Raw genomic sequence first — 12,875 nt, forward strand, 5'->3', positions numbered from 1 at the left:
CCTGACTTGATTCTAACATTCGTGTTTCCACCCCTTTGAGTCCTTTGCTCTCAAAGCTTCTCATCCTCCTAATATTCCAGATCTTCATCTTAACTCCACAAAAGCAAAGCAACAAGAACCCTCTCTCCTAACACCGGAGACTTCTAACACAGAACCCCCAGACTTGATAGTCCTCACCATGCCACTGCCCCTGCTCACTCAGTACATTCAGTCTTCTCTGACCTGCCCATTCACACCACCAGGAAGTGCTATCACTACCAACCTCCCAATCATCACATGTTCTCAGTACTCATTCAAGAGTCACAGAACATGGAGCTGATACTCCAATCTGTGACCTCCAACCAATCTTCTCAGCTGTCAAGAGGTGACTCTCCCAAGATATCCCAACAAGTTACATGAAGAACAAGATGTAGCTAGCTTTCCTAATTCTAGTTTCAAGGACTCTCCTAAGGAGCACTTCTTAAAGTGGACTCCAAAAAAAAAACCACCATTAGAAAGTGGAATGCAATTTTCACGTACATCATTCCTGCTGAGGTTCTTCAAGCTCTGTATCCACACTGTGCAAACTCTTAGGAGGAAATGTATGAGTAGCCTAACTCTACACCAACAGTCTACTTCCCAAAATATTAAGGAAACACTTTGAAGTTCCACAGTTGTGCAGCCCAGCACTCTCATCCAAATTCTTCTCTACCTGTGTTCAGCAGAGACACCAAGCATCCCACTTCTCATGGGGGTGGAGGGCAGACCACAGGAAGGAGTCTCATGCCATCAAGTTAGGGACAGAAAAAGAAAATCCCTAAGAGGCAGATGAGTAGGAGTGGCTAGGTCAGGAGATCACCTACTACCGTGGAGAAATGTTATGCTGGTACCAAGTCACTCAATCTCATTCAGTGTTGTCCTACCCCACAACAAAACCCTTGTCAATACTGAAATCTACCTTTACAAGCCTCCTGCCAAATGAGTTTTTGTGGATAAAAGAACAGGTTCTGGCTGGGTACAGTGGCTCACGCCTATAATCCCAGCACTTTGGGAGGCCAAAGTGGGTAGATCACCTGAGGTTAGGAGTTCAAGACCGGCATCGCCCACATAGTGAAACCCCATCCCTACAACTAAAAATACAAAAATCTGCCAGGCATGGTGGCACATGCCTGTAATCCCAGCTACTGGGGAGACTGAGGCAGGAGAATAGCTTGAACCTGGGAGACGGAGGTGACAGTGAGCCAAGGTTGCGACACTGCACTCCCAGCCTGGGCAACAGAGCGAGACTCCATCTCAAAAAAAAAAAAAAAAAAAAAAAAAACCAGGTTCCCAGGAATCACCCTAATCTACCCAAACAAAATATCCAGGGTAGATGTGTTTTTAAAAGTTCCTTGGCCAGGCACAGTGGCTCACACCTGTAATCCTAGCACTTTGGAAGGCCAAGGTTGGCAGATCATGAGGTCAGGAGGTGGAGACCAGCCTGGCCAACATGATGAAACCCCGTCTCTTCTAAAAATATAAAAATTAGCTGGGTGTGGTGGCACATGCCTGCAATCCCAGCTACTTGGGAAGCTGAAGCAGGAGAACTGCTTGAACCCGAGAGGCGGAGGTTGCAGTGAGCTGAGATTGTGCCACTGCACTACAGCCTGGACGAAAGAGTCAGACTCTGTCTTGAGAAAAAAAAAAGTTTCTTAAGCAATGCTGATGGTTGAGAACCACTTCCAGAAAACATGACACCTCTCTTAGCCATCTGCTGGCGACTGCCCCCTTGGCTTCTGTGAAACTTGCTGCTCTCCACCAAGATTGGGGTTCAGGTGTCCCCGAAACCCAGCTGACAGCTCAGTTAATACATTATCACTATTCCGGTCACCCAAGTTGAAATTTTGGATCATCTTTAACCCATCCCTCCCCTTTCTCCATCCCTGCTCCCCATCTCCACTACTTCATTAGACTGGTCACCAAACCTTAACCTATAGAAGTGTCTTATAAGAGGTGGTATCAGGTAAATGAGTTACCAGGTAAAATGAGTGCACTATCTCTGTCAGTTCATCTGTGAAACAAAGACCAACCTCTCTGGTTATGTTAAGTGTTAAATAAGATGATAACAAACCCAGAATATAAAACATCTGATATTAGTACATATTAGGTGCTCAGTATACAGTTCTCCCGCATACCTTCCTGTAACCTACAATCATCCTAGACAAGTGACTTCACCCTACTATGGAATGGTTAAATAATAGAACACAAAGATGTGGAATCCACAAAATGAAATTTTTCGTTTCAGCTCTATGTTACACTGGCTGTGTTCTTGGTCAAATAACCTTGCTGAACTGGTACGTAAACTTGAAACTTAACCTATTTCACAGAGACACTGAAGATCAAACGGCAAGACTTCATTAAACTGCAATAAGGTCCTGCTAAAGGCCACTTCCAACAGCTCTCTGATCACTAAGATGGCACTTATGCCAACTGAGAAGGATGAGAAATAGCCGTAAGTTCTGAAATTGAATCCTAGTGCAACCCCATCCCTCATTTGGCCCTATTACCCTGGTAGTTACCAAGACATTCAAACTCTGGCTTCTACTGAGGAAAGTAACATCTGATCAACTTGCGGCATGCATTAAGACTTGAGGAGGACATATCTGAAGCACTTTATAAACTGTAACATGCTAGAGAACTTGGGGAGGAATCATCAACATTTCTATCTTCTCGGGTTTCTACAAACAGGTTTGATGCTCGGCTGAACAGTGTCTTTCAATCTCATCAGAAGTCCCGCCTCTCTTATAAAACCTTCTTCACTTCCCAACTATCATTTCTATTTCCTTTCTTTACAATGGGCTCTATCAAATAATTTCCCTTACAGAGTTTTCTGTTACTTTCTGGGTTTTCTCTCTTTAACTGCAAGTGTCACAAGGAGAGAGAAACCATTGCTTAAACACCCGTATCACCCATACCTGTGGCAACTAAGTGTAAACTACATTCGGCCAACAGCTGCTTACCATTACAGTCACTGAATGAGTACTGACAGCGCTTCCAACATACAATAAACTTAACCTGGAAGGTACGGAATTAAATTCAAATGAAATTTTAATAACCACTACAGTGACCGTTTTTGACCACGGCCACACCCACCGATCAACACAGGGCCTCCGTCATCCCCGCCAACTCAAGTGCTTTCGTAGTTCTGGGGCGTGCACGTTTCTGTTGCTGTCAATGTCCTTCCTTCTGCCTGGCCTGCATAGATTTCACTCCCTGACCAGCAGCCCCCACCAGTCTGAGGGGTACGCGCTGCCGGCTGCTGAGCAGGGCTCCTAAGAGCCGGCTTACTACTTCTGAAACCTCAGGACGTCCGGAGCGAACCCCGGCTGCTCCCTCAGCCGAGTAAGCCGACATCCAAGCCGAGCTTCAAATTACTCAAACCATTCTCGCAAGCTCAACCCCAGGACACCAAGAAAAGGAGGAAACAGACTGGGAGAGCTTGGAGGAGCGGTCGCCAGGAGTCAGGGCAGGTCAGGGGCGGCGGTTCCCCAGACCGCAGGCCCGCCCTCCTCACCTGCAGCACCAGGGCCTGCGCGGCGCCGGGCGGGAAGCCCATGCGGTCCGACGGGTGGCGCAGCAAGCGATAGAAGTCTGTCTTGCGGTAGAGGAAGCCAAAGAGAACGCGCAGGAAGTCCTGGACGTTGCCAACGTGCTGCAGGATGCCCAGAAGGGCCTGGTCATACAGCTCGGCCGCCCCGGGATCCATGTCTCCTCCCGCTCTAGGGACGCTCCACACTCAGGGCGCCGCCTCAGACCTGCCGACTGGCCACTTCCGGCGTCCGCGGCCAACAGCTCCGCCGGACAGCGCAGCCGCGGAACTTCCGGTCCGTGCTCGTTCGGCCCCCTCGGCCCCGGGCTGTTTTCCCCGGACCCAGCTGCCCCACGGGCTTTGCCCTGAGGTGGTGCTCCACAAAAGAACCCAACAAGGGCAGCAGTGAAGTTGCTACACGCAAAGAGGCCCGAGGCTGCTGCGCTGCGGGGTCTTGGCCGCCATATTTGAAGCGGGCGGAAAAAAATTATGGTGCGTGCAGTGTCACGTGACTGCTCGGATTTTTTTTTTTTTTTTTTTTTTTTTTTTTTTTTTTTTTTGGTCACGTTGTCTGTGGAGCCTTTCTCATTCCTGGGTTGAATTCCCGCCTGGGTATTCGGAACCTGCGGTTAAAGCTAGGGATGCGGTGAGGTTTTTGTTAGTAAGCCATATATGGGAAAATGCGTATATATGGAATGTATGGATTTCTTATTAATAACAGAGCTTTGAGTTAAACTCGGGGTTGCATCAGAAGAAAGTCACGTTAACGAAGAAAAGAAAGAGTGAGCGCATTCACATATGTTAAGTGGAAAGAGCTAGATTCAGAATAGAGAATCTGTATGCCTTCGTTGTGAAATATGTACATATGTCTGTGTATAATATGTATATGCATATATACATCATATATGTGTATATTGTATAATATATATATGCATCATATGTGTATATATAATGTATAATATATACATGCATTATATATATGTCTACATACTTAATGTATAATTGTAATATATAAATAATATATTAATATGATGTAACATATTAAGACTTGTTTTCAAGTGGAGAACCTTTTATAAAACAGCTTTTAATAAAATTAATCATTAAATGCTATCAGGAGCATTCTTAAGTGAAACTGAACATTTTTAATCTATAAATGTAAGGCACTGCATACTAGTAGAATTTGGTGCCTGTTATGGACTGAATGTGCCTGCCCCTGGCCAGATTCATATGCTGAAGCTCCAGTCCTCAAGGGGACTAAATTTGGAGTCACACTGGTGATTAGAAGGGCCTTTAAAAGATACTTAAAGGTCAAATGAGGTCATAAGGGTGTGGCCCTAACCCAATGAAACTGGTATCCTTATAAGAAGAGAAGGAGACACTAGTGATCTCACTCTGCACACACGCAGTAGAAAGGCCATGTGAGAACACAGTGAGATTACTCCAAGGCAGGAAGAGAGCCCTCACCAGATACCAACCCCTTGGTCTTGTATTTCTGGCCTCCAAGACTGTGAGAGAATAAACATGTGTTGTTTAAGCCACACAGTCTATCGTACTTTGTGACAGCAGCCCTAGCAAACTAGGACAGTGTCCTGCCTCGATTCCTGCTAAGACACTTACAGTTTTACCTGCCATTGATTTTGCACCATCATTGCAAATGTCAACAAAGCAAAAAAGCAAATAACACCATAGTATTGTTATTTTTACCTTGGAGACCCCCCAGGACCACATACTACACTCTGAGAATCACTGCCCTAGAGTATTAATGAATCTCAGGTGAGCCTGTTATATAATTCCTCAGTATGACTGAAAGGACCTGCACTCGTCTTCTTTCTATATTCAGAGTTTTGAATAATTTTCTTTAGCACCTAAAAGTATCACAAAAAATGGAACAGACACTGTATCTGGAGAGGGGGAATTGAGGGAAACACTATAAAACAGGAGAAAAACTTACTTTTATATCTGATACCATGTACATGCATTACCTATTCGGAAATTAAATAAAATATTTTTCAAATTGAATGGAAAGCTAAACATAATCTCATAACACAGTCAGCAATCATGCTCTTATGTATTTACTCAGCTTATTTGAAAACTATGTCCACACAAAAATCTGCATGCAAATGTTTATTGCAGCTTTACTCATAATTGCCAAAAGCTGGAAGCAACCAAGGTGCCCTCAACAGGTGACTGCATAAACAAACGGTGGTACATTCATAGAATAAAGTACTGTTTTCAGCAATAAGAAGGAATAAACTGTCAATCAACAAAAAATATGGGTTAATCTTAAATGCATATTGCTAAGAGATAGAAACCAGTCAAAAAAATGCTACCACCCAATTCTATGACATTCTGAAAAGGGCAAAACGTAGAAACAGTAGAAGATCCATGGATGCCAGGATTTGGATGTGAGAAAAGGTTGAATGATGCACAGGGAATTTTTAGGATGTAAAATCATTCTGTATGATAATAATGATGGATACATGACACTACACATTTGTCAAAACCCATAGAAATTTATGGCACGAAGAGTAAACCTTAATATATGCAGTCTTTTAAAAAAATCACTTAGGAGATTGGGGGATCCCAGAATGGGCTGCAGAATAACAAAACAATCTAACTGTATTACAGATTTATGAAACAACCTCACTGAAGGGATGATAGAAATGCTGTCCTAAGTAACTTTGGAAATGAGCAGAGCCTGTAAGATTAAAGATGAAAGGAACTGTATATAAACACTGAACGCTAGTTAATAAAATTATTCCCAACAGGGGTATGGGTTATCAATTCTGAAACCACTAGATATGTATAGTGGAAATGAACAATTAAGCTAATGGTTGAGGGTGGTGGAAGCCAAGTTTCTCTTTGGTGGAGTGAGAGGGTTATGGATAAGCAGTGGAAGGAGGCTAGAGTGATCCATATGGTAATAGATCAGAGTTAGAAATTCATACTTACTATAGATACAGATGGCTATGTGTAGAAATATTTATAGAAATGTGTATATATGCAGGTGAATGTACATACATATATTTACTTGCTCTCAGCTGAGAAGGTCTAGAAGCAACAATGCCCCAGTAGCAATGAGCATACCTTCCACTCAGATCTTGGTTTCTGATATTCTCCAATAGAAGGAACCAGGGTTCTTTGGAGAAGTAGCTGATTCTAGGACTGGCACAGAAAATATACAAGATGTGCCTGAAGCATCTTGTGGTACCTCAAAGTAAGGAAGTGCTAAAAAAAAAATAAAAACCCACAATGATGGGGGTATGACAAAGGAAAGCCATATGGCCAAACCTGGAACAATTTGAGCAGCAAAATAAGGTACTATTATATTAGAACCCAAAATACAAAACAAATATCTATCTGCGAGTCCAAACTGATACACATATAAATATATTAAAATATACATACCTATATGATATATGGAGATATTTATCATACTGAATAAAGAAATGGAAGAAAATAGACATTTCCTGTTTGGAAGAATTTCCAATAATTTGTGTAGAAATTCTGCCTTGAAGGAGGTGGAGCATAACTCCCTACTTCTTATGTCTAGGATGCGTGTAGTGACTCTTCCTAATAGTAGAGCATGAAAAGGAGAGACACCTCACAAGGATGACCTCAGCTAGGTGACTGAGGTTAACATCAACAGTGATAAGTCATGTTGATATATACACCTTTAATATGCTATGAATAACACTTTACCTCTGTGGTCTTCCTCTCAAAAACCCATAACTCTAGTCTAATCATGAGAAGAACGTGGACAAGCCCCATTTGAGGAACATTCTACAAAATACCTAACAAGTGCTCTTCAAAACTGTCAAGGTCATCAAAAACAATAATGAAAGCCTGAGAAACTGTCACAACCAAGAAGAGCCTAAGGCAACCTGACAAATAAATACCATGTGGGACCCTGGGGTGGGATCCCAGACAGAACAAGGATATTAGGGAAAAATTAAGGTAGCCAAAATAAAATATCCACTTGAGTTAGTAGTAATTATCAATATGTATTACTTGTGAAAAATGAACCATACTAATGTAATATGTTAATAATAGGGTAAACTGGATGTGAGCTATACAGGAACTCTATACTATCTTTGCAATTTATTTTGGAAATCTAAAACTTTTTTTAAAAATGTACTCTTAAAAATGTATTTTATAAAAAGTGGTAATCACCCACACCTGTTCCCTTCCCTAAAAAGTAAGTGGACATGTTAAGGCAAAGTGCATGCTTGAGATGTACAGGTCAGACGTAAAACTGAGTGAGAGGAGATAGTGCTCACATGGGCTGCAGGAGGACAGATGCTTTTAGCTGTTTCTCCAGCAAAGACGTTTTCTCTGCGTTTCTCACTCCTTCCTGGTTATGCCATCCCTCATCCAACCACCAAACTCTTCTGAAAGTAGCTGTGGCTCTCCTCTAATAGCTAGGGTGCCCAGGGCAGCAGCAGGTTGGTCATACTGATGGCAAAGGTGCCCGGGGCACACTCACTAGCTTATCTTTTTTTTTTTTAATAGACATGAAGTCTCACTATTTTGCCCAGGCTGAACTTGAACTCCTGAGCCTAAGCAATCCACCAGCTAGGGCCTCCCAAAGTGCTAGAATTACAAGTGTGAACCACTGCACCTGACAAACTTACTTTCAAGTGTCAAAGAAAGGAGTACATATAGTCAGTGATAATGCAAATGGTGACGAGTTGTTGAATCTCAGCTGGAGCATATACTATACCAGGTTTTGCTGAACAACTTTTTCCCATATACGTGACTGTTTTCAAAATAGAAAGTTAGTAAAAGAGACCTGGTGCAAATCTGGTAAATGTTAGTGTGTGTTTAATCTTAGTGTGGGCTCCTATGTATGTCTGGTCTGTGTGTTTGAGTTAATTTTATAATTTCCTGATTAATTTTAAAGTACTCATAAGAATAAGTGTTATAAAAATATCTGAACATTATTTTTTGTTTGTTTGTTTTTTGTGAACATTATTTTTAAAAGAGAAAAATATTTAAAACTAGGCTGGGTACAGTGGCTCATGCCCATAATCCCAGCACTTTGGGAGGCTGAGGCAGGCAGATCACCTGAGGTCAGGACTTCAAGACTAGCCTGGCCAACATGGTAAAAACCCATCTCTACTAAAAATACAAAAATTATCCAGGCATGGTGGCACACACCTTTACTCCCAGCTACTCAGGAGGCTGAGGCGGGAGAATCACTTGAATCTGGGAGGTGGCGGTTGCAGTGAGCCTAGTTTGCGCCACTGCACTCCAGCCTGAGTGACAGAGTGAGACTCTGTCTCAAAAAAAAAAAAAAAAAAAGAAGAGAAACTAAATTATGGTTTGATGAAATAAAATACCTCAGTTAAAAATAAGAATAAAGAATAAAGGAGATCGAAGTTGGGGATGTCCGATATTACCCTCTGTAAATCAAGAGAGTTTCTGCATTTTATTATTAAATATTTTACAATTAAAATTTAATTTTTTTTGAGATGGAGTCTTGCTCTATTGCCAGGCTGGAGTGCAGTGGCGCAATCTCAGCTTACTGCAGCCTCCACCCCCTGGGTTCAAGTGAGTCTCCTGCTTCAGCCTCCAGAGTAGCTGGGACTACAGTTGCATGCCACCACACCCGGCTACTTTTTTGTATTTTTAGTAGAGATGGGATTTCACCATGTTGGCCAAGATGGTCTCTATCTCTTGACCTCACGATCCACCCGCTTCAGCCTCCCAAAGTGCTGGTATTACAGCCATGAGCCACCGTGCCCAGCCCAAAATACAATGTTTTAAGAAGATTCATTATACACTATAATAAAAAGATGTGGGGGAGACACTTATAAAGACACTTATAATAAAAAGACACTTGTAGACACTGCTGGTGGAAGAGCAAGATTATACAAACCTTTTTTAAGGAAGTTTGGCAAAATCTAGCTTCATCAGTCAGAATCCTGGTAGGCAACAGATGGCCCTCCCAAACTGGGTAGTTTGAAGGGAGTTTTTAAAAGGGACTATTTACAAAGGTGGGGCAAGGTTTCGGAACTTCACATGAGATAGAATGGGACCATGGGACTAGCAACAGCAGGGAGCTGTTCCCACCCCTGGGCCTGGAGGGCCTGGAAGAAAGTGGCCTCTATAATCAGGATAAATAGTTGCTGGTGGAGAAGCCTGCCTGACCTCTAACTCCTTGCCCTCTGACTTCCTGCTCATAGTGACTAATGGTCACATCCATTTTGAAGCCAGAAGTTAAGATGAACAAGCTAACCCTCTTCAACTGAATCAGCCTTCCAGGGAAGAGAGTAGGTTGGAAAAAGGTGGAAGGCAGATCACAAAAGGCAAGAAAAAGAGAAAAAGAAATCCAGTACACTATTGAAAATCAAAATGTACATAGATATTGGCCAAGCAATTTCACCACTAGAAATTTACCATATAACTATATTCAAGTGACTGTTGGATTTATTTATATGAGGACATTCATTACAGCATTATGTATTCACTCAACACATATTTACTGAAAATCCATGGGTATGAATTTATGAAGTGAACACAACACATTGCAGAATGGAATATATGGCAGTAACAGGCCCCAAGCAAGTCCAAAACCCAGCAGAGAAAAACCCACATTCAGTCCTAAAGCTGGAGAATAATCTCCTTTGACTCCATGTTCCACATGCTGGGCACACTGGTTTGGGGCCTCAGGCAGCGAGGCCTCCATGGCCTTCTCTTGGTTTGGAGTCTCATGACTACAGCTCTTCTAGGCTGGGGTTACACAGGGTAACTCTACACTTACGGGCTCTACTAGGTAACGCCCTAGTGGGAACGCTCTGCTACAGCTCTGACCATCTGTTTCTGCTAAGCATTGCCTTAGGGACTCTCTGTGGTGGCTCCTCCCCTGCAATAAGTCTCTTCATGGGCCTCAAGCTCTTCGATATATCTTTTGAAAACTAAGTGGATGCTGCCATCACCCCACCACCCATGCATCCATGCATGCCGAGTTAGCACCATGTAGACATTGCCAGGGCTTACTGCTTGTGCCCTCCACAACAGCAGCCCAAACCAACCTGGGCCCATTTGAGCTGTGGCTGGGGCAGCTGAGGAATGCTGCACTGGAATGCAGCAAGCAGAGTCCCAAGGCAGCTCTGGGAAGTGAGCCTGTAAGGGTATCCCAGGCCTGTCCTCCAGAATCATTCTGCATTCCTAGAGCTCTGGACCTGTGATGGGAGGGGCAGCCTCAAAAATCTCTGAAATGGCTTTGAGGTTACTGTCCCACTGCCTTGGTGAATAGCATCTGGCTCCCTTCTATTCCTGCTAATCTCTTCAGCAAGCAGTCTCTGGGCCACACCCTGAGTTCACTCTCCTAAATGTGCCTTTTTATACTTTACATGGCCAAGCTATAAATTTTCCAGATCTTTCACTCTGCTTCTTCTTAAATTATAAATTCTGTCTTTAAGTGGTTCCTTTGCTAGTGTAGCTCACTGTTTGTGGTTAAAAATAGCCGTGCAGCAGCCTGAATGCTTTACTGCTTAAGTATTTCTTCTATCAGATATCCTCGTTTGTCACTCAAATTCCACTTTCCGTAAAGCTCTCAGGCATGGACACAGTTCCACCATTGCTGCTTTGTAAAAAAGATGCCCTTTAGTCAAGTTTCCAATACCTCGTTTCTCGTTTCTCATTTACTGTCTATATCTCTACCAACATTAAATGTAATATATTTACATTATATATTAACCAACATTATATATATATATATATATATATGTAAACTGACATTAAATACATTAACATTAAATATAATGTTGGTAGAGATATAAGATAGTAAAGGCCATTTACTGTCCACATCAGAGACTGGACTGTGTCCAGATCTCTATCCACAGTCATGACAACTTAAGTAATCTTTAAGAAGATTCAGACTTTCCCTGTATCTCTTCTCTTCCGAGACTTCACCCTTTAAGCTCCATTCATGGCAGTACTGGCTCTTTCTAGCATGCTCCTCAGTGTTCTTCCAGTCTCTGCCCATTATCCAATTCCATAGCTACTTTTACATTTGCAGATATTTGTAATGGCAACAGACCCACTTCTCCGCGCCAATTTTCTATCTCAGTTTGTTTGCTGCTGCCATAACAATACCACAGTCCAGACCCTCTATAAATAACAGAACTTTATTTAGCTCACGGTTCTGGAGGCTGGAAAGCTCAGGAACTTGATGCCAGCATCTGCTGAGGGCCTTCTTGTTTAGTCATCCCTGGGCAGAAAGCAAATGGCAGAAAGGCAAGTGAGTACACAAGATAGAGCCACCAGGGGCCAGCATCACTTTATAACAACCCACTTTTATGGTAACTAATTCGCTCTAGTAATAACGACATTAACTCATTCATGAGGACTCTACCCTCATGATCCAATCACCTTTTATTAGGCCCTACCTCCCAACATTCTTGCATCGGGGATTATGTTTCCAGCACATGAATTTGGGGGACACATTTCAACCATAGCAAGTACATTAACTAGAGAGAAGACATTAAAAAAAAACAAAGTCAGTTATATAGTAGTGAAAATATGATGTATGAGATGAAAAATACACCAGATTAGAAATAAATAGATACAGCTAGGAGCGGTGGCTCACACCTATAATACCAGCACTTAGGGAGGCCAAGGTGGGCAGATCATTTGAGGTCAGGAGTTCAAGACCAGCCTGACCAACATGGTGAAACTTTGTCTCTACTAAAAATACAACAGTTAGCCAGGCACTTGAACCTGGGAGGCGGAGGTTGCAGTGAGCCAAGATCACACCATTGCAATCCAGCCTGGGCAACAAAAGCAAAACTCCATATTAAAAAAAGAGAAAGAGAGAAATAGATAAAATATTATTGAACTTGAAGAAATAGCAACAGAAACCACCTAAATTAAAAAAAAGATGAAAAAAAACATAGAGCATCAGTGAGTTATGGGACAACTTTATCTGGTCTAATAGACATGTAGTTGAGTTCCTAAAGGCTGGAGTTGGGGACAAAAAGGTATTTGAAGAAACAATGGCTGAACATTTTCCAAATGTATTAAAACTAAAACCCATGAGCCAAGAATCTCAGTGAACACCCAATAATAAAAAACATAAACTACATCAAGGAACATAATAGTCAAATTGTTTAAAAGCAGTGATAAAGAGAAATCTCAAAAGTAGCCAGAGAAAAAAGATAAATTATGTACAAAGGATTATTTAAGAATAAGAGCAGACCTCTCAAACCAGTGTGAGTCAAATGATAATGTAGAAATATCTGTAAAATGTTGAAAGAAAATGTCAATCTAGAATTCTGCCCTGAGCAGAAACATATTACCAAATGAATGAAAAGAGACTTTA

General features: G+C 42.2%; 1 protein-coding gene across 2 annotated transcripts in view; it reads right to left on the bottom strand.

The window, feature by feature from the left end:
• Positions 1-3,782, bottom strand: part of NUDCD3 (NudC domain containing 3) — a 115,752-nt gene extending 111,970 nt beyond the window's left edge. For both annotated transcript variants that reach the window (XM_035253308.3, XM_009002120.5), the window contains exon 1: positions 3,533-3,782. In XM_035253308.3, the coding sequence (XP_035109199.1) occupies positions 3,533-3,724 (192 nt within the window). In that variant the 5' untranslated portion in view covers positions 3,725-3,782. The remainder of the gene's footprint in view (positions 1-3,532) is intronic.
• Positions 3,783-12,875: the final 9,093 nt, after the last annotated feature.

The sequence above is a fragment of the Callithrix jacchus genome, chromosome 11 (assembly GCF_049354715.1).
Source record: "Callithrix jacchus isolate 240 chromosome 11, calJac240_pri, whole genome shotgun sequence".
Lineage (NCBI taxonomy): Eukaryota > Metazoa > Chordata > Mammalia > Primates > Cebidae > Callithrix > Callithrix jacchus.